This window comes from Pinus tabuliformis, chromosome 4_1 (genome assembly GCF_031772625.1).
Source record: "Pinus tabuliformis cultivar Carrire ecotype Pingquan chromosome 4_1, CPIR1, whole genome shotgun sequence".
NCBI classification, from domain to species: domain Eukaryota; kingdom Viridiplantae; phylum Streptophyta; class Pinopsida; order Pinales; family Pinaceae; genus Pinus; species Pinus tabuliformis.
In genome coordinates this window covers 611289376-611308230 of record NC_142303.1, presented here as the reverse complement: position 1 = coordinate 611308230, position 18855 = coordinate 611289376, and the positions used below count along the sequence as shown (strand labels likewise).

The window sequence follows — 18855 nt, the reverse complement described above, 5'->3', positions numbered from 1 at the left end:
TTACGAAATGCTACCGAGTATCGTCAACTTGTCGGAGCATTAATGTTCTTGGTGAACTCCCATCCGGATATATGCTTTGCAGTCAACACATTGAGTCAACATATGGTTGAGCCTCATCACTCACATTGGATTGGTGCCAAGAATCTATTGAGATATCTTCATGGCACAATCACTCATGGGTTGAGATACACTGCTAGAGATGTGAGACTACTTAGGTATACTGATGCTGATTGGGCAGGCAATGTGATGGACCAAAAAAGCACTTCGGGTGTTGTTTCTCTTTGGGATTTGCCTTGATATCCTGGATGAGTAGGAAGCAGAAGTCAGTGGCTTTGAGCACTGCTGAGGTAGAGTACATTGCTGCTAAGCATGGCCTCCTGTGAGGCAGTATGGTCGCGAAAGATCTTCAGTGAGCTGTTTGGATTTACATTGGATACCACCGTGATTTTGTGTGACAAACCAGAGTGGGATCCGTTTATCAGAAAATACCGTATTTCATGATCGCTCCAAGCATATTGATATCAGGTACCACTATATTCGAGATATGGTGTAGCTAGGAGCAATAAGGCTCCAACATATCGGTATAAATGAACAGGTCGCCGACATTTTGATAAAACCCTTAGGAAAGGTCAAATTCCTGACTTTCCGAGAACGACTTGGTGTCATTCAGAGACCCTCTTATGAGGGTCGAGTATGATGTATTGAGCTCTGGGAGCTCTAGGGGGGCACGGGGTACTTCTTGGAGCGACATTTGACCACAGGGAAACTCACCGTCCCCTGGTGGTGCACTATGTATAGGGTAAAGGTTCAACCTTCCCCTGTGACACCTCGTGGCGACTGTGGAACATGATGATTAGTTCTCCTGTGGGCTAGGATGATTCGTTCTCCATGGAAACTGTGCAACAAGATGATTAGTTCTCCTGTAGGCCAGGATGATTAGTTCTCCGTGGCATCCACTAGACAAGATGATTCGTTCTCCTGTGGACATGATGATTATTTCTCCTGTCGAGACATCCTACCCATGCAGTCTAGGACTCATGGGAAGTACCTCTCATCTGATCAATGAGTAGGGAAATGAGGATAGGGACCATAGTAGTACTATCGATGGACGCATCACTGTATCTACCATACTCCCTATGCTAGGATGACCTCCATTGATCTGGGATCAATGATACTGATCTGGGATCAGTGGGAGTGGTTTACACTCTGAGACTGACTTTGGGTCAGTGGAGGATGGTATGATACATCCTCGATCATTTCTTCTTCTTCGTAGTTCGAGCAGAGCAAAGCAGTGCTGAGTGGAGTCAAGCTGTAAAGGATAGTGCATTTGATGGATGGATAGCAGCGATGGTCTGACGGATTGCAGATGAAGTTCTCCCTAGTTGAGAGGGAGTGTTAAAATTGGAAACTAGGGAAAAAAATCCATGTGAATCACCTTATTTATGGCTTTTGATATTTTTCCTAGATTCCTCTCATCGAGAGGTGTAGGATTGATCTAAATATCATCTGATTCCGATAAGTATTTATGGAGATATGAATTTATTTTGATTATGGACAAATTGTCAAGGTCGGCCAACAAACTTATGTAGGCTCAGAAGCCCAACAATCATGTCTATTCAACCTCAACATTTGCATATAAATACAAGGAGCATTCTCCTTATTTGGACAATTCAATTCACTCATCTTCTCTCTCTCTCCTACGCATAAAAGGAGCCTCTCTCTCTCTCTCTCACGTGTGGCTGAAAGGAAGACATCCTAGGGCAAGGAAGATGCAGAAAGAAGGACGCTAGGGCAGCAAGTCATCTCTTTGACCATCGTTGACCAAGCGTTGACCTTCCTGAAGTGCGGATTGGGTGTGGTTTCCTCTCCTAGGCAGGCCGCAATTTTTGGCATGAAAATCGAGGTGATCAGACCTCTGGTCTAACTAGTGTTGACTGCCCTAGTTTAGGGCTGCAAGTTGACTTCAGAAATCTGCAAATTGACTGATCTTTTGGGGTTGTTCAAGGGTTGTTTCTTTAGGCTATTCGAGGACAAGTTGACCGGAAATTGACCAAGTATTTTAGAGGTCAATTTCAGCTAGTTTGACTTTGCTGATCTAGGGTTTGTTACTGCTGATATAAAATTACAGAATTCAGATTTTGTATTATTTCTCTCCGCTGAACTATTGAAGATAAAAGAAGATTTGATCAAAGGGTTGCCCCGCATTGGGGCTTGTCCCTGGCTAGCCGCCACATCTTGTGTCTCTTGTCTTGGCTTGTTTTCTGTTGATCATTTAATGTTCTATTTGCACTTTACTTAATGTATATGTGGTTACTAATCTGTGGCTAATAAGAAGAAAAATAAGTAAACTGATTTAAGCATAGAACATACCATAATTTAACAAGATGACACCAATGTCATCTACAAATCTTTTCCATAGCTTGGGCAGGAGACGAGTTGAAGCCAAAGCCTTGGATTCAAATTCTTCCATAAAAATATTAACAACAACCAGGGACAGGCAACCTCACAGGTCTACTAATAGAATTGCCCTTCAAAGCAGAAAAAAGTAGACGTAAGACAAATATCTGCTAATCGAGCGGTATCAGTGTCGGTGAGGCGATTATTGACCTTAATGGCTTCCTTAATAGGGATGCAAGTGTAAATGGAAACCACATCGAAACTAACAAGAATTTCCCTAGGGTCGAACTCTATGCCCTTTAACTCATTGATAAATGAAGAAGAGTCTTTGACGAAAGACTCTATAAGGCCAATAAGGGGTTTAAGCTTCAAGGCCAGGTATTTAGCTAGGAGGTAAGTTGGACCTCCTATGTTGTTGACAATGGATCTCAGGGAGGGCCAGTCCTTGTGGATCTTTGGAAGCCCATAGATCCTCAGAGTGATGGGGCTACTCTTATTAAGTTTGTGGCAGAAGGAACCCACAATGTTACTAGACTTAATAGCTAGAGCGATTGTTCTAGAGATCCTTTTAAGGGGATTCTTAATAAGCTTTTAATAGCTTCCACTATTACACAGGTGATCCAACATCTTCCTACGATAATCCTCTTTTTCAAGGATAACAATAGCCCCACCTTTGTCGACTTTAAGAACAATGATGTCCTTGTTCAGGTTCAAGGATTTGAGGGCATCAAATTCATCCTTGCTAATATTATCCTTAGGGGGCTTTTCCTTCCTGAGGACGACATCACAGTCTTGTCTGATTATGTCCTTGATATTATCAGGTAAGGCCTAATCCCAAACTCCGCGTCACACATAATGTCTTCCACAGGGATTTTTCTAGGCACGAGGGAAAAATTTAATCCCTTTTCAAGAAGACTATAGACAAAAAAGGGAAAGGAAAATTTAGAAAGATTGACTACCTTATTTTTATGTGAAGGATTATTATTCTTATTATTATTAATAGTGTAACTATTATTATTATATTTTTCATTATCATTAATATTGATATTATTAACAATATTAATGCATTAATGCAAGGGTTAATGTTAGCTATTAATGCTAATATATAATTTTAATCCTAGATGGCCCGACTCAAAACTTTTCATAGGAAAAATTATTTCAAATGATGTTGTTATTGATCATACTTTTCATTCAGTCTTAAATTGCAGTTAAAAGTAGGTTCTCAACTTTTCTCGTATCATTCTCTTTGATGTACTCAAATAGAACAATCAAGTTGTGGATCATTTTGCCAATAAAGTTTCCTTCCTAAAAGAGGGGATTATTAAACATCAACAAAAACTAGCTTGATCTACCCATTCAATAGTATGAGGTTTAAGTCACTTCTCTAAGTTCTAAAATGTCCAATGGCTCAACATGTAGTCATCAAATCATATCACAAAGGTATTTATGAGATGAGATGGGGGGATCCTTGTCACATACCATTAGTTATGTAGTTTCACAGTTATGAATTTGGGAGTGCATTATTCCTTCATTAAAATGGGATTAAGGCATACCAAATGTCATTGCTAATAAAGAAGCATAGGTTCACATGCTTCATAACCAGGTATGATTTTTTGTTGTGGGTTTCCTTTCTTGATTTATTGCTATAGATTTCTAGTGTTTCTATGGCTCTTTTGTTTAGAGAGATCTTAATTTCTGAGTTTGGTTCTTTACTGGGAAGTTATGTTGGTTTAATTACACTTCAAATCTAGTGATTTATTGCTTGGTTATATAAAGGTGGAATATTTGAGATTAGTTCATGGTTCTGGGAAGGCATAGGCTTGTATTTGGTTTCCTGGATTTGGGAAATGTTATTTCCATTTTGTTTTTCAAAGGTTTTCATGTTATAAATCACGAGGAGGCTTGTTCTATAGGCATGTAGTGAATGTTTCTAATTTATTTTGGTTTAGTGCTTTTGATTTATGTTTCCTCTCTTTCGCACCACTCTCTTGATTGGGTCTAGTTATGTATTGTTTCTCATTTTGTAATATTTCTGTAGGTGTGCTAATGTTATATTTCTTGTCTCATAATGGATTATCAGGAACTGAGGAAAATTAGGAGGGCTTTTAGAAACTGAGAAGAAGTTATTCTTGCCAATAGGTCATCAATTTTTACAACCATTACAAAGATTCGTGAGAATGAAAAATAAGCAGTTACTTAGGTTGCCACAATTATGGGCACACTTATATGATAGAACTGTCAAATGGTAGCCTTGGAAGTGAAGTGTAATATGTTTCAAACCATGGTGATTAGCATGAGCAAGGGAGATCATTCAGGGGCATCAAACCCGGTTCAATCCATCAACTCAAATTATGGGAGGTTGAATGAGTAAGAAATAATACACCCACTTGATGATGTAATGGAAATTGAGTGGCCAAGTCTAGAACCAATAAATGTAACATCAAAAGAGGCAAAAAGGAGCATTAGGGTCCTAACCTCTTTAACCCCCTAAGTATTAGATATGTGATTATGTATTTTTATTTATAGAGGCCATAACTAGTAAAGAAGGCCCATGTAGTGGTGTGAAAGCAATAAATGTAAAAGGGCTTACTAGAAATTCCTTTTCTAGAACGTTCTTAAAAAGTAGAAAATACTATATAAAAATATAGAAGCAATGTAAAAGATTTCTTATGAAGTTATTTGCAATCAAAGCTCAATTCGATTGAAAGTTTCCCCAAAAAAAGGCAAACAAACATTGTTCTCAATTAATAAAAATATAATATTATGATTTTTATTTATCTATTATAAATTGTAAATATTGCCCTTTTTCTTAATTTTAAATAATATTTATAATTTATGTTCTAAATATTTTAACATAACATATTCCTAGAGTAAATTGACTCACTATAAACATTTTCCAATTCATTTTAATTTCTTATACACTTATATGCATACATATTTATAAAAAAATCTCACTCTCCATAAGAGTACTTTGCTTCTCTTGATGCAAAAGTTGTGTAAGTCACTTAAAAGTGATGCCCTAAAATGTCATATGGTTTAGTATTAACACAATTTGGAATGACACAATGCTCAACCTATCTTCATGTGTAACTTCTTCACCATGATCATCATTATGGAAGTCCATTCCAAATGTTACGATTGAAGGGGCATTAATCTTTATAATCACCGACAAGAAGAGCAATAATGAATCTCATTACATGAGAAAGAGAGATTGTTTAATACACTCTATAATATTGGATTATAGTTTTTTATTTAAATTTCTAAATTTAAAATTATTAGTTTGATTATAATTAATTAATGTAAAACTAATTCAACTTTAATTTTATTAATTATTAAAAAATCAAAAAATTTATATGTAAATTTTTTAGTTTTTAAAGGTATAGTCTAACTTATAGACGAAATGACTTTTTTACGACATTTTTTCTCGTTAATTTTAACCAAAATATGGCATAGATTTTTAAAAACTTGAGTTTAAGTTTTTTAATCTATAGAATTCGAGTGCCCCAAGGGTTTCTTAGGGTGTTGGATCGATTTATGCATTCAAAAATGTATTCTAAACAACAAAAAATCACATTCTTGCTTGAAATTGTATTAATGTATTGCGGTGAAAAAGGTTATTTCGTCTATAAGTTAGACTACACCATTTTTAAATATTATAAAATAAAATATATTTATGTCAATTATTTTCCAATTTATACTATTACTATACTTGTTGCATTTTCCGATTAAATTTATTATTTTACATATATCGATATATTCTTAGGATGTAGATTGTTGATAATTAAATTATAATTCTACAAATTTTATTCTAAAATAGACAGGTTTATTTATGTAATTATAAACTAGCAATTGCACCAAATGTTGCAATGGAAACATGGTAAGTCAGTAACATATGAAAAAAGAGCATAGATGAAGAGTGATTTCTCGCCATAGAAGTAGATTCTTCGAGGGAACACCCACCTCTGTTTTAGAGTGAATGTTTGTGTATCCTTCTGAAGCAACAATTCAGACTAGACATTCCCCATTGGTTCAACTTCCAAAAGAATATCATTGTAGTATTTGATTCCCCAAAACAATGCATTTTCATATGTAAAGGCATCATCAAAGACATAAACAATACTGGGGATATCTTAACTTATTAGCATTTAAATGAAAAAATTGATAAGGCGTTGTAAAAAATAGGGTAAAAGGATTGAGTTACTTACTCAGAGATGCATATGGATCGAGTGGCTTGTAGTTGAAGTTGCAAATTTTGGGTAAAGTTGTTGAAGTTTGGATGTTGAGAAAAAATATTTCAATCATTGCAATTCATCATGTAATTGAAGTTTGTGATAGGACTTTCACTCCCCAATACTCTTTGTAGTTGAGCTTGACATGACAATGTATTATAATTGGGCACATGTGAAAAGTGCATTGTACGAGAGGAGATGTATTGTTATTAGTGGGTGTTTGTACACCCAAACTCATCAGATGTGGGTAATATCTCGTGTAATGAATTGAAAATGCATGATATGTGTATCCTATCAATTGATTCAATTAAAAAAAACAAAATTAAGAGGACTTTGCCAAAGTGGATAGGGTTGGTATACTCAATACAAGCTCTAGGAGAAGTGAGATTGTTGTGGCAGTCACAAGAACGTGTAGGGAAAGAGACAATAGTGTCATCTTTGTGACACAACAATTGAGAGTCCTCTCAGCCAGAAACTATGAATATGTACAAATCACATTCTAGGTAAATGCAACAAAACACAATTCACCACATTACACTGATTTCATAGGAACTCTAAATTCAAACTGATCCAACTTTCATTAATGAATTAATCTTGCCAACATTATTAATTACTAAGCCATAAAACAGGGGATGGTCACTATTGAGTTTTTCTCAAATTGTCAACTACACATAAGGTAGGGTTTTCCTTTTTAAGGCATGTAGAGATAAACTATTGGATTTTTACTGGCTACTATCATTTGGGACATTAGTTTGGAGTGCATTCAACATCGCCACTATAATTCTATGAGTAACTTCGTAAAATTCAACTGCAAATGACATGGGAATGAACCACCAAGTTCTTCAATTCACAATATGCACATGGGAATGGGCCACCATGTTTGTTGTCTTTGGTAAAATAGGGTTATGCTTGTGTGATCAATGAAGACACGTTGTAAATATTTAGGGTTAAGAATTCTTATCCTAGGCTGAAAGGAGTCTACAAACTCCACTTTGTGTCGTAAAAACACATGCAAAAAGGATAAGCTAACACACTCTACACATGGCACCGTAGTCCAAAAAAACATTCGATTCCATAATTTTCACATATTCTGAAGTGGGATTATGCACGTTGAATTCATCTTCACTGGGATTTGGAATTTCTAATACCATGAGAGAGGAGGAATGCCTAAAAATATCCCTTCTCTTTATTTCATTTGGGTACCCCTTATAAAGGATGGGCATTTAGATAGATAACATGATCTAATCTAGAGCGATAATCAATCCCATAACGAAATCTTGGCTGTAACCATGCCTCACTATCATATTGAACACATCTCCTCCCATGCTTATATCTAATGTGACCTGCTTTGGCTTCACCTACAAAACAACAAATATTTTCAGAACTTGGCATGACTGCATTCCAATGAATTACTCTGAGCATACATATTTAGTGTAAAAATACATATGGGATGATATGGACCTATGCGACAACGTCATTGGAGTTGTTCACAAGGTTGAAGCAACACTTGTAATACCATCCTTAAACATGGTAATTTGGAGGTAGCCATTGTAATGAGAATGGATGCACTGTAGTTATGATGGCTGAAGTAACATCCACATTGAACCCAACCTCAACACCAGCATTGACACTGGAACCGATCTTCTCCAATATGACAAATTTGATATCATTAGCTCGGTCATTCAAGAATTTCTTGTCTCTTGGAATCCAACGACCTACTTATGGTTTTGCAATCAAAAGAAAAAAAACACATATAAAGGTATTACAATATTTGAAAAATATGATACTGCATTTTCTTCTCTCCCAAAGAAAATGCTCACCAATTTGACAATTGATGAGAAGAAAGAATTGTTGTTGGCCCATTGCATTTCCAAGTTCTACACATTGACAATTTCCAGGACTTTAACAACCATGCCAACACAATGGTAACTAACAACAATGGGGGGAAATACAATTTGAATATCACTAGAGATGGTGGGGTTGTGACTGTGTCCTCTAGTTTTGTGACCACAACAATCATTAGCATTGTGCATGTTACAAATCCCCTGATACTTTACAGAAGACTGATTTGCAGGAGTTGTGAGAGAATAATCCAAAAATTGCTCCTTTGGTGAATTTTTAAAGAACCTTATGCATTTATGATTCATCAATCATGTAAGTCATGTAGAAAATATACCTACCTATTCCTCCACAACCAGTGTTTTCACATATGTTAGGAGCTGGGTAAGACTATGTATTTTAACACGTTCTTAAAATAAATTGTTTATTTTCACTTGTGATAATATGATTTTTAATTAAATCATTTATATTCACCTATACATTGTTGTTTAGATTTGGAAATAATGAATATTTTCATACCTTTGGGTCCATTTGTGACTCCAACAATGGATATCGGTCTCGAAGTGCTTGCACAATCAACCCTAAAACGATACAATAATTAATCTCAAACCTTAACCTTGAAAAACGTAGTTCCTTATTGTTAGATCATAAATGGATTTGAGTTTTCACTCCTTATTTACATTTGATTAGTCATGGTAGTATTTTTATTGGAAATGACTTGGAGGATTTGGGAAAGTAGAAAAAGGAAGGCCTATTTCTGGTAAGAGGATAGTTAGGTATGTGAAACCTACCCAATAAATAAATTTATTTTTTGCATGCAACTATCTTGACCATCAGGATCACACCAAAGAGGTAACCATCTTGTGAAGTCTCTAATATGTCGAAACTAATGCTTTCTTGGAAAAAGAGGCTTTTGTAGAAATTGAATCCAAGTTAGTGGTATATGTATACCATTGATCATATTCATAGCATTTTCTTTGAGGACTGATTTGACAAAGCTATATTAGCATAACCCAAAATTTGTGCTTTCAATGAATTTTTAAACAACCTCCCCCATTTTTCACTTAGAATTCATGTAATTCATGAAGATTAAAGAATCTCCTCCATTTTTCACTTAGAATTCATGAAGAAAAGTGACCTACCTCTTCCTCCACCAATTGTTTTTTTATACGAGGAGCTAGGTAAGGCTATGTTTTGATTTTGTCAATTCAACTTTGTATCTTATGACTTGATACGTACTGACATGTTCTTAATATTTGTTTATATTCAATTGTCTGATATGTAGTAATATGCTTTTGAAGTAACTTATTTTTGTTTATATTGAATTATATGTTGTTCTTTTAATTTGGAAATGATGATTATATTTTAGACTGTTGGGTCCATTTGTGTATGCTTCAATGGAAATTTCCTTCAAGTGAAGGAACCATCAAATCTAAACGATCCAACAATCAATACCAATACTCAACCTCAACTAAGGTATTTTTTTTGTTAGATTGTAAATAGATTAGAGTTTGAAAAAATAAGGCTTGTTTCTAGTAAGAGGATAGTTAGGTATGTGAAACCGACTTGGTTCTTTTGTGAATGAAACTATCTTGACCATCAATATCACACCAAAGAGGTAATGATCTTTTGAAGTCTCTAATATGTCCTAACTGATGATTTCTTGGAAAAAGAGGTTTTTGGAGGAACTGAATCTAAGCGATAAAATGGATTGTACCATTTTCAACTCCAATTTAGTGTTATATGTATACCATTGATCATATTCATAACATTATCCATAAAGCCTAATTTTCCAGAGTTATATGGGAATAAACCAAAATATGTGATTTCAATGAATATTTAAACAACCTCCTCCATTTGTCACTTAGAATTCATGTAATTCATGCAGAAAAAGTGACCTTCCTCTTCCTCCACCAATTTTTTTCCTATACGAGGAGTTGGGTAAGCCCATGTTTTTATTTTGTATATGACTTTATATGTACTGACATGTTCTTAGTTGGGTAAGCCCATGTTTTGATTTTGTCAATTCAACTTGGTATCTTATGACTCTATATGTATTGATATGTTCTTAATAATTTTTTATATTCAACTATCTAATATGTAGTAATATGTTTTTAAAGTAACTTATTTTTTTTTTATCTTGAGTTATATGTTGTTCTTTTAATTTTAAACTATTGGGTCCAATTGTGATTGCTCCAATTTTTTTTTTATCTTGAGTTATATGTTGTTCTTTTAATTTTAAACTATTGGGTCCAATTGTGATTGCTCCAATGGAAATTTCCTTCAAGTGATGGGACCATCAAAGCTAAACGATCCAACAATCAATCCCAATACTCAACCTTGACTAAGGTATATTTTTTTGTTAGATTGTAAATAGATTGGAGTTTTTGGTATTATTTTTTGTTATATCAAAAATAGATTGGAGTTTTTGCTTCACATTTACATTTGATTGGTTGGGGTAACGTAAGGCCTTTTTTTTTTGGAAGAGAATAGTTGTGTATGTAAAACCTTCCTGATAACTAAAACTGTCCTGAAAATATCCTCCGCGTGACAATCACACCAAAGAGGTAACCATCTAGTGATCACAATTGATCATTTCCTAATAAAAGAGGATTTTACAGAAATTGAACCTTAGCTATAAAATGTATTGTATATGTTGATGAACTAGCAATCACCAGAAATTCAAAGTTTTTTATTGAAAATATAAAAGTTTATTTGTCAAATGCTCCCATCGGTTTGGTTTATAGATGACCTTTCATAATGGCTTTCCTCGATCTGGTTGGATTTCCCCTCCTCCCAATCAAGTTCATACCAGTTCCTACTTGTTTATATCCTCTTTTCTCAGTGATCACTCATTAAAATGTCATTTTTTATATATAATAATAATAATAATAATAAAATATTATATTCAAAAATAATTGAAACCCCAGTAGGAGGAGTACCCCCTGTGCAATATAGTATGCCCCTATTGAAGTGTCACGGTCATATATGATGCCAATAGAAGACATTAGACACTGTACGTTGGGGGGTTTTCGGGGGTTCCCCTCCCCCCAAAAAATCTTCCCACTATAATATTTGAATGATTACGACTTGGAGTCATGGAAATGTTTTCAAGTGGAGTAATATAAGTTAGAAGGATTCGTTCCTTCTCTACGTAGAGTTTTTGAACCAACCTTCAGATAATTTTCCATTGTAAAAATCTAGATCCGAGTAGAAAGAAAAGAATAGGGTCGAGCTTCGTCCTTCGTTCGTTGCCAGTTGGACCTTGGTCTTATGGAGCTCTCACAAATAAAAAGAGCAGGCAACCTAACAACCCTGACATTACCCAAAAATCTGTCCGAGTGTTGTTCCCCTTTCTTGCAACATCAATTGGTTTTTTAGATACCTGAAACGACAATACACTTTGCACTAGTACCAAAGGTATTAGAGGCAGGAGCAAAGCATACAAAAGTGAAACTGGTAATTCCATTTAGTAGCCATGACCACACATAACATGAATTTGGAGAATCAAATTGGCGATGGAACTCATCAAAACGCCACCCATTTAATGTGTTAATGAGGGAGCCAATTGATTGATCATGACATTAAAGTTCAGGGTTATGCCAGAAGCATAATTCGATGTCATTCCTTACTTCTCCTATTAATGGAATTAGATCTACTACTAGATAATCTGTTGGGGGATTTGCTACGTGGTTGATTGAATATATAGGTTTTGGAACTCAAATTGCATTTGAATTATTGTTTAGGAATAGAAATTTGGAAAGAAATATGCTATAATGATTCCTCAAACAAAATATGAAAATAAGTTGTTGAAAAAGTCCAACCTGAAAAATTATTGCCTTATATCTATTCCATTAGAGCACAATGTAAATATAAATAGTAATGATGGTATGATTGAAGTTAACCTTATACTAGCAAAATTTGGAAATCAAACAAACAAATTCATCACCAGTTGTCAAACCCTGGAACCCTATCCTCATTAGAGCTCCATAGACACTAACCACATCAATTCGAAAGTAGGTAATGAGTTCAGATCTGTCGACACTCACATCACATGGAGCCATTCCATTTTCTCCATAAAAAGTTGCTAAAGAAGCCATAGAACCCATTTCCAACACCACCTCGATCTGAAACTCACAAACCATAAAAAAAAACATTACAACAACTTGCAACTGCGCACCATTCTCACAATTATTGCTCCTTGGCATTAATCAAAAGCAAAAAATGCAGATCTCAACCTCTAACTCTCTATGGACGCCATTAAGCCTAGATTTCTCTTAGCATTATGATATTAAAAAAAGTGCCCATGTAATATATGTTTGTATACCTTTACAACATCGTGAGGATATATATGTTTGTATACCTTTACAACATTATGAGGATCGCCACTCTTGCAACATCCATGATAATGACTTTGTCCACTCTAAAAACAAGGTTGGTGTTCGAGTTGAAAACAATATAGTTATTGTTGCTAAAAACAAGAGATTTTTTTTCCAAACTGTGAGAGCTTATCGTTTATCCGTGGATGCCCGACGAAAACTGGTTCGTGTGGATGAATCTTGGTACTCTAATTCTATCACAATATCATATCATGAACTGTAACTATCACACAATGAATTGCTACTAACTAATATTGGTTTTCAATCGGATGGCAAAGGTTATTTCCATCGTCTAACACCTAAATCAAAGGCACACAAAGGTACAAGTGGCATGGGAGGGGAGTTCTTTTTAGAGGGAATGTCTTATGGCGTAATTATTAATTGTAAAAAGAAATAAAATTTAACTTAAACATATATAATCTTTTGAAAACATGCAATAAAACTTTTGATATGACATTTTTTTAATGTATCAATTTAAGTAAAATGGAAGAAAGGGCATAACTACTTTTGACATAGATCTCAACTTTTGATATGTGACTACTACTAAAAATATTATAGAATATTCCATGGCCGTAGCTACCATCCACCCAATAATTACTAATGATTAAATTAAAATTGTAGAAGCCCTATTTCAAAATATACATGCCTTTATGCATAAATATATACATAGTTGACATAGAAATATTTTATTTATGGACCACATTGTCCACTTTGAAATGTTTTTTTGTTATTCATATATTTTTAAATACACTTCAATAATGAAAAATTACTTAACACTACATAGTGAAATATTTTATTTATAATTCACAATGAAATTTTTTATCATTATTAATATTTTTTAAATGCCACTTATTAAATTTATATCAAGAATTGAATTAATTACACATTTCCCAAGGAATTTTTTACTTTCAATTATTTTTTGTCTTTGAACATTGGAATGTTTTATTACATTGTCAACATTAAAATATATTTTTCCCTCTATACATGTATATGAAATTGATATTGAAATAAATTAATTAACATCGATATTTAAATAGTTTAGTTTATTCATGTATTGAAATGTTTTTGAAAAGTAAAGAATGACACATCTTCCTCTCAAAAGTAAAAAAATAAGATTATTTTTTATTTTATTTACTTTGTTTTTATAGAAAGCTAATATAAAATTATGTTGCTTCACATGGACATACAAATATATTATTTATGGTTGAGATTGAGAGTAAAACATATCCTTCATATTGGGTTGCAATATCAACCACTAACAAGAATAAGAGTGGTATCATTGACATTATACTATAATTAAAAGTTATCAAGTTACTATAATTAAAGGAACATGTGTCAACTCCAAGTTACCGATTTCTCTCATATAGTCATAATGCTCCTCTTGGTGCAAGTTTCATATATGTATGTATATAGTTACATAATTTAAATATCAAGTTATGAAATATAATGGTTACTAATATCAATCACCCAAATTTTTTTCTTCATTTTTTTTTTATGTTGCCTTGAACCAAGTGGCGATTTGAACTTTGAATCTAATGATTTACATGACCAATTGAGCTCTTCTTGTGTGCTTGAATTGGTAAATTCAATTTATATCATAAAATTGAAATTTATTTTTAGCTAATATTTATATTATATATACATATATATTTAACATTTCCACATATAGAAATATGCTTATTTTAATTATATGTTTGTTAATTAAATTTAGTAACTTTTATATGATTTTTGATTATATATTATGAAAAGTTATAGGGTTGAATAAAAATAAAAAATAATTTATGTGCTTATAAACTATATAATTTTTTAAGGAAGATTTTAAGAATAGAAATTTATTTTAAAATGTAAAATTTTTGGCTTTGTACCTTTTAAAATAGTTGTGATGTTTTTTTTTTACTTGTGACACTTTTAATGATATATTGTTTAAAAAAATTGGCAGTTTCTAAGATAAGATAATTTTATTTTATAAACTTTGAGCAAATTATAAATTATTTTTTCAAAATAAAATTAACAAATTTAAAAAAAAAAAACTTGAAAAATTAAATTAGCATTCCTAAAACTTAACTACTAAATTTTTCCTTATAATTATCTCCTAAAATAATAAAATACATTCCAAAAATAAAAATGAAAAATTACATCTCACAACTGAGATAAATGTGATAACAAGACAAGGTTCTTTGAGTGTACATCGAACAACCATATTTTCTTAACACAACTTTGTTACTCCAAAATGTAATGCAAAACAAATCGATCTAATATTAAATCCAAAATAATATTTTCTTAACCAAACATGGTTACTCCAAAATGCAATACAATAAAATTACATATAATACTAAATTCAGAACCACAACGCCATAAAGTGTTTTCACTATTGCAAAACACGTACGATGTAAAATAAATTTATTTTATTTTCTTAATAAGATAAATTGCAACGATATAAGTCGAGTGACATCTAATTATTTTGGAACCATTAAAATGTGAAAGTGTATTTCTTTTTGGGACTATATTTCCTCATTAAATTTGTTTGAAATTCGAAAGGAATTTGCTTCGAATTTCTAATTGAGTTGTTGCAGTTTAATTGTTTTACATTTTGAGGGTATTTTTTATTATATTTTTTTATTTAATTGAAATTTTGAATAATAGTTGAAATAAAAAATTTAATTTATAAATTTTAGATAATTAAAATATATCAAATTTTAAAATATTAGTTTTTTTTATTAGTTGGAAAATAAATTTAAACAATAAAAATACATTATCAAATTAATTTCACCATGACTTATTTAATTTTGAAAAAAGAAAATACAATGCCTTGAGAAAACCAACTCACTCTTTTGTTTTTAAGATAAAAAATAGTTACATTTGCTTTAGAATTCCTCTATTTTATTGAGTAAAACATTGTCAATCTCAATATTTTACTACAGAGACCTATTCTCTATTTCTTTCTTCTTTGAATCACATCAATAACAATTTCCAATTTATGTTTTCTAAACAAAAACCTATATCAAGAATAACCAACTCCCAAACTTGGAATAGTTAGAAAAACTACGACTTCTTGGTTATATCCACGGGTAGAAAAATCTCAATTTTGTGTTAACGCTGGATATATGATGTCAACCATCATAAAAACTGAAACGCTTGCTACACTCTTATTTTTATCCACATGAAAACACTTTACAAATGCAATGGACAATATGGTGCATCACAAGAGCTCAACTGGCGATTAGTGATAATTGACAAGTGATCTGTAAGTAGCACCGAGTTGCCAATTCTGAGGAATAACATTGTTTGCAGTGAGTGTTCTTCCAGTTGAAAGAGACTGCAAGCGAATAGAGAATGGAGCTTGTAAAGGGCCGCTATTCAAACACCAATTTGCACCCCAAGTCTCTTCCATTCCTTCCCATGTATTAGAGTTTGCCTGCATACATGAGAATGTAAATATTAATTTTCATGAATTGATACACAAATTTACATGAAATGGGAATCTTTATGTTCATTTTAGATTTTAAGAATATTTTGGAATCTAGCATCTTTATGTCAATCCCAGATTTTGAGAATATGTAGGAATCTCATAGTCAGGAGAAAGGTCAAACAAAATAAATTCAACAACATGATCTCCATGTCCAAAATTTAACTCATTATCTGTATAATAACACACCTGCTTTATATACACTGCTCGAAGATCGCCATCTCCGTCTTCGTATTCGATAAGGATAGCGAACCAGTAGTCACTGGCACCTCCGTTAACGTTGAATGCAATATTCTTGCCCGGATATTCGCAAGGCACACTATAATATAACATAAAATAAGAAGACACATTCAATAAAATGAACAAAAAAACCACATCATAAAGGCATAAAATCTGCAAAAATCCTTTGATTTACTTGATTGAGGTGTAGGAGTAGATAACTACCGATGAAACAAAACAGAGACAACTCCAGTGTTAAGCAGATTCGAAGATGCACCAGGAGAAGCCATGTCAGTGAAGGAAGTACTGTTGAGATCGAAATGCTTTTTTCCAGAACCTGAGTAGATTCCACTAAGACATTCATTCGTAATTACCAAAATCACCATCATTTGGGAACATAAACCATTCTTCTTGCACTTCACTTGTTTAGACATAACATATGATAATCAGATGAGTCTCATTTAGTGTGCATCGAACAACGATACTTTCTTAACACAACTTTGTTACTCCAAAATGCAATGCAAAGAAAATCAATCTAATACTAAATCGAGAATGGTATTTTCTTAACCAAACATTGTTACTCCAAAATGCAATACAATGAAATTGGATGTAATACTAAATCCAGAACCACAACCACAATGCCATAAACTTGGTGATTACAATGTCTTGTTTTCACTATTGAAAAATGCATACGTGTACTGTAACTAATTGACCCCATTATAAAATAGAGAACTATTCATGTAAATTTTTTAATTATGACTATAACTTGTCTAGAAATTCAAGTTAGTGGAAGATTTCCTAATTACAGTAGGATCTACTTCATTACATTATTTTATTTTCTTTAATTCAAAAGTAGAGAAATATAAACCTTACTATTAACCGCTTGTAAATTCGGATCATCAGAATGCTCAACTTCAATGCCAATTGTATCCTCGATTTTGATCTCACTGATGTCCTGTTGACGAGCAATACTTGTCAGCGTCTCCATCATAAGTCTTTCCAAACTCATTGGGATACTTGATTCATGGGTTATAATTATTGTGAAGATCAACAAGTTGAACGGTTATACAAATCAAGATCTAGTCAACAGTTAAAACAATGGGATCTAAGGAAGAAATCTCAATTGTCTAACAATATATCTAATGGTGCATAGGAGCAAGGTGACAATTAGGAGAGTTCTTCTCAGAGAAAAATGCCTTAGGACATAAATATTAAAGAATTAAAAAATTAAAATTAGTAATTTAATTTAATTTAAAATTAGATATAAATAATATATATTTAATTAATAATATATATATATATATATATATATATATATATATATATATATATATATATTACAGTTATAAAAAATTTGGTAAAGATTATCCATTATCAAGTAAAAACTATAAATGATATTTAGAAAATTATACACATTTATAAGTATGAAGTTAATACTTATAGAATTTATATGATTTGTTTTTGGTTTGGTTTCTAATTTCTATGTGTCAGGTAAACATTACCATTATTTCCCTTTTTACATGGAAACACCCATATCATCTATCCATATATGTGTATGTATATTAAGATAGTTCAAATCTTCTCACAATATTGATCTCAAAACTGAATTACACCCCAAAACTAAATTACACAATAGTTTAGCTATTGTTTGGTTTTGTTGCCAAAGCAAATCAATCATATCATTATTATGCATCCATACTGCAGTAGTTCAACTATTGTTTAGTTTCGTTGCCAAAGCAAATCAATCATATCATTATTATGCATCCATACTGCAATCAGGGTGATTATAAGTGATTCTGTTTAGATTTGCGATCATTTAACAGTCCTAATTCAAATTCCATAATATTATTTCGTTGCAAAATTATCTTACAAACTCAGAGTAGGCTTTTAATACTAGACATTATATTAAACTAGTACAACCACATTAAAAATATTAATGTGGTTGATATAACCAAATTTTTATTTATAACTACCATTGACAAATATATGATAATAAAAATAATATTACCAAAAAACTATTATTATCATTATAATTAATAATTTATATTAATTATTAATATGAAATATAATCTATTATAATTTAATTTTAAATTTTTTTCCAAGGAAAAAAAACGGTAACCTTTTATTAAAAAATTAATGAAAAGTTACACTAGCAGATGCAATGAAGCATTCAGTAAATTGCGACATGGGCTCGAGTGCTTTCGCACCCCACGCAACATTAGAGGACTAACTTGCACAAAGAATAAGAAAGGAAAAGAGAAAAGAGAAAGAAAAAAGGGGTGAAAACCTGAATTCCGGCTGTGAGTAAACCTCACGCTTCAAGTTT

At 32.5% G+C, this 18855-nt stretch overlaps 1 protein-coding gene and 1 pseudogene across 1 annotated transcript; one reads left to right on the top strand and one right to left on the bottom strand.

Annotated features, from left to right (window-relative positions):
- Positions 1 to 369: 369 nt before the first annotated feature.
- LOC149177490 (fasciclin-like arabinogalactan protein 7) lies at positions 370 to 8740 on the top strand (annotated as a pseudogene).
- A 7324-nt stretch (positions 8741 to 16064) lies between these two features.
- LOC149177489 (expansin-B1-like) lies at positions 16065 to 17517 on the bottom strand. Its single transcript, XM_089421768.1, has 4 exons — positions 17403 to 17517; positions 16755 to 16866; positions 16500 to 16629; positions 16065 to 16259 (listed from the first exon to the last, which is right to left on the bottom strand). The coding sequence occupies exons 1-4, from the start codon at positions 17515 to 17517 to the stop codon at positions 16065 to 16067; spliced, it is 552 nt and encodes a 183-aa protein (XP_089277894.1).
- Between the last annotated feature and the right edge of the window lie 1338 nt (positions 17518 to 18855).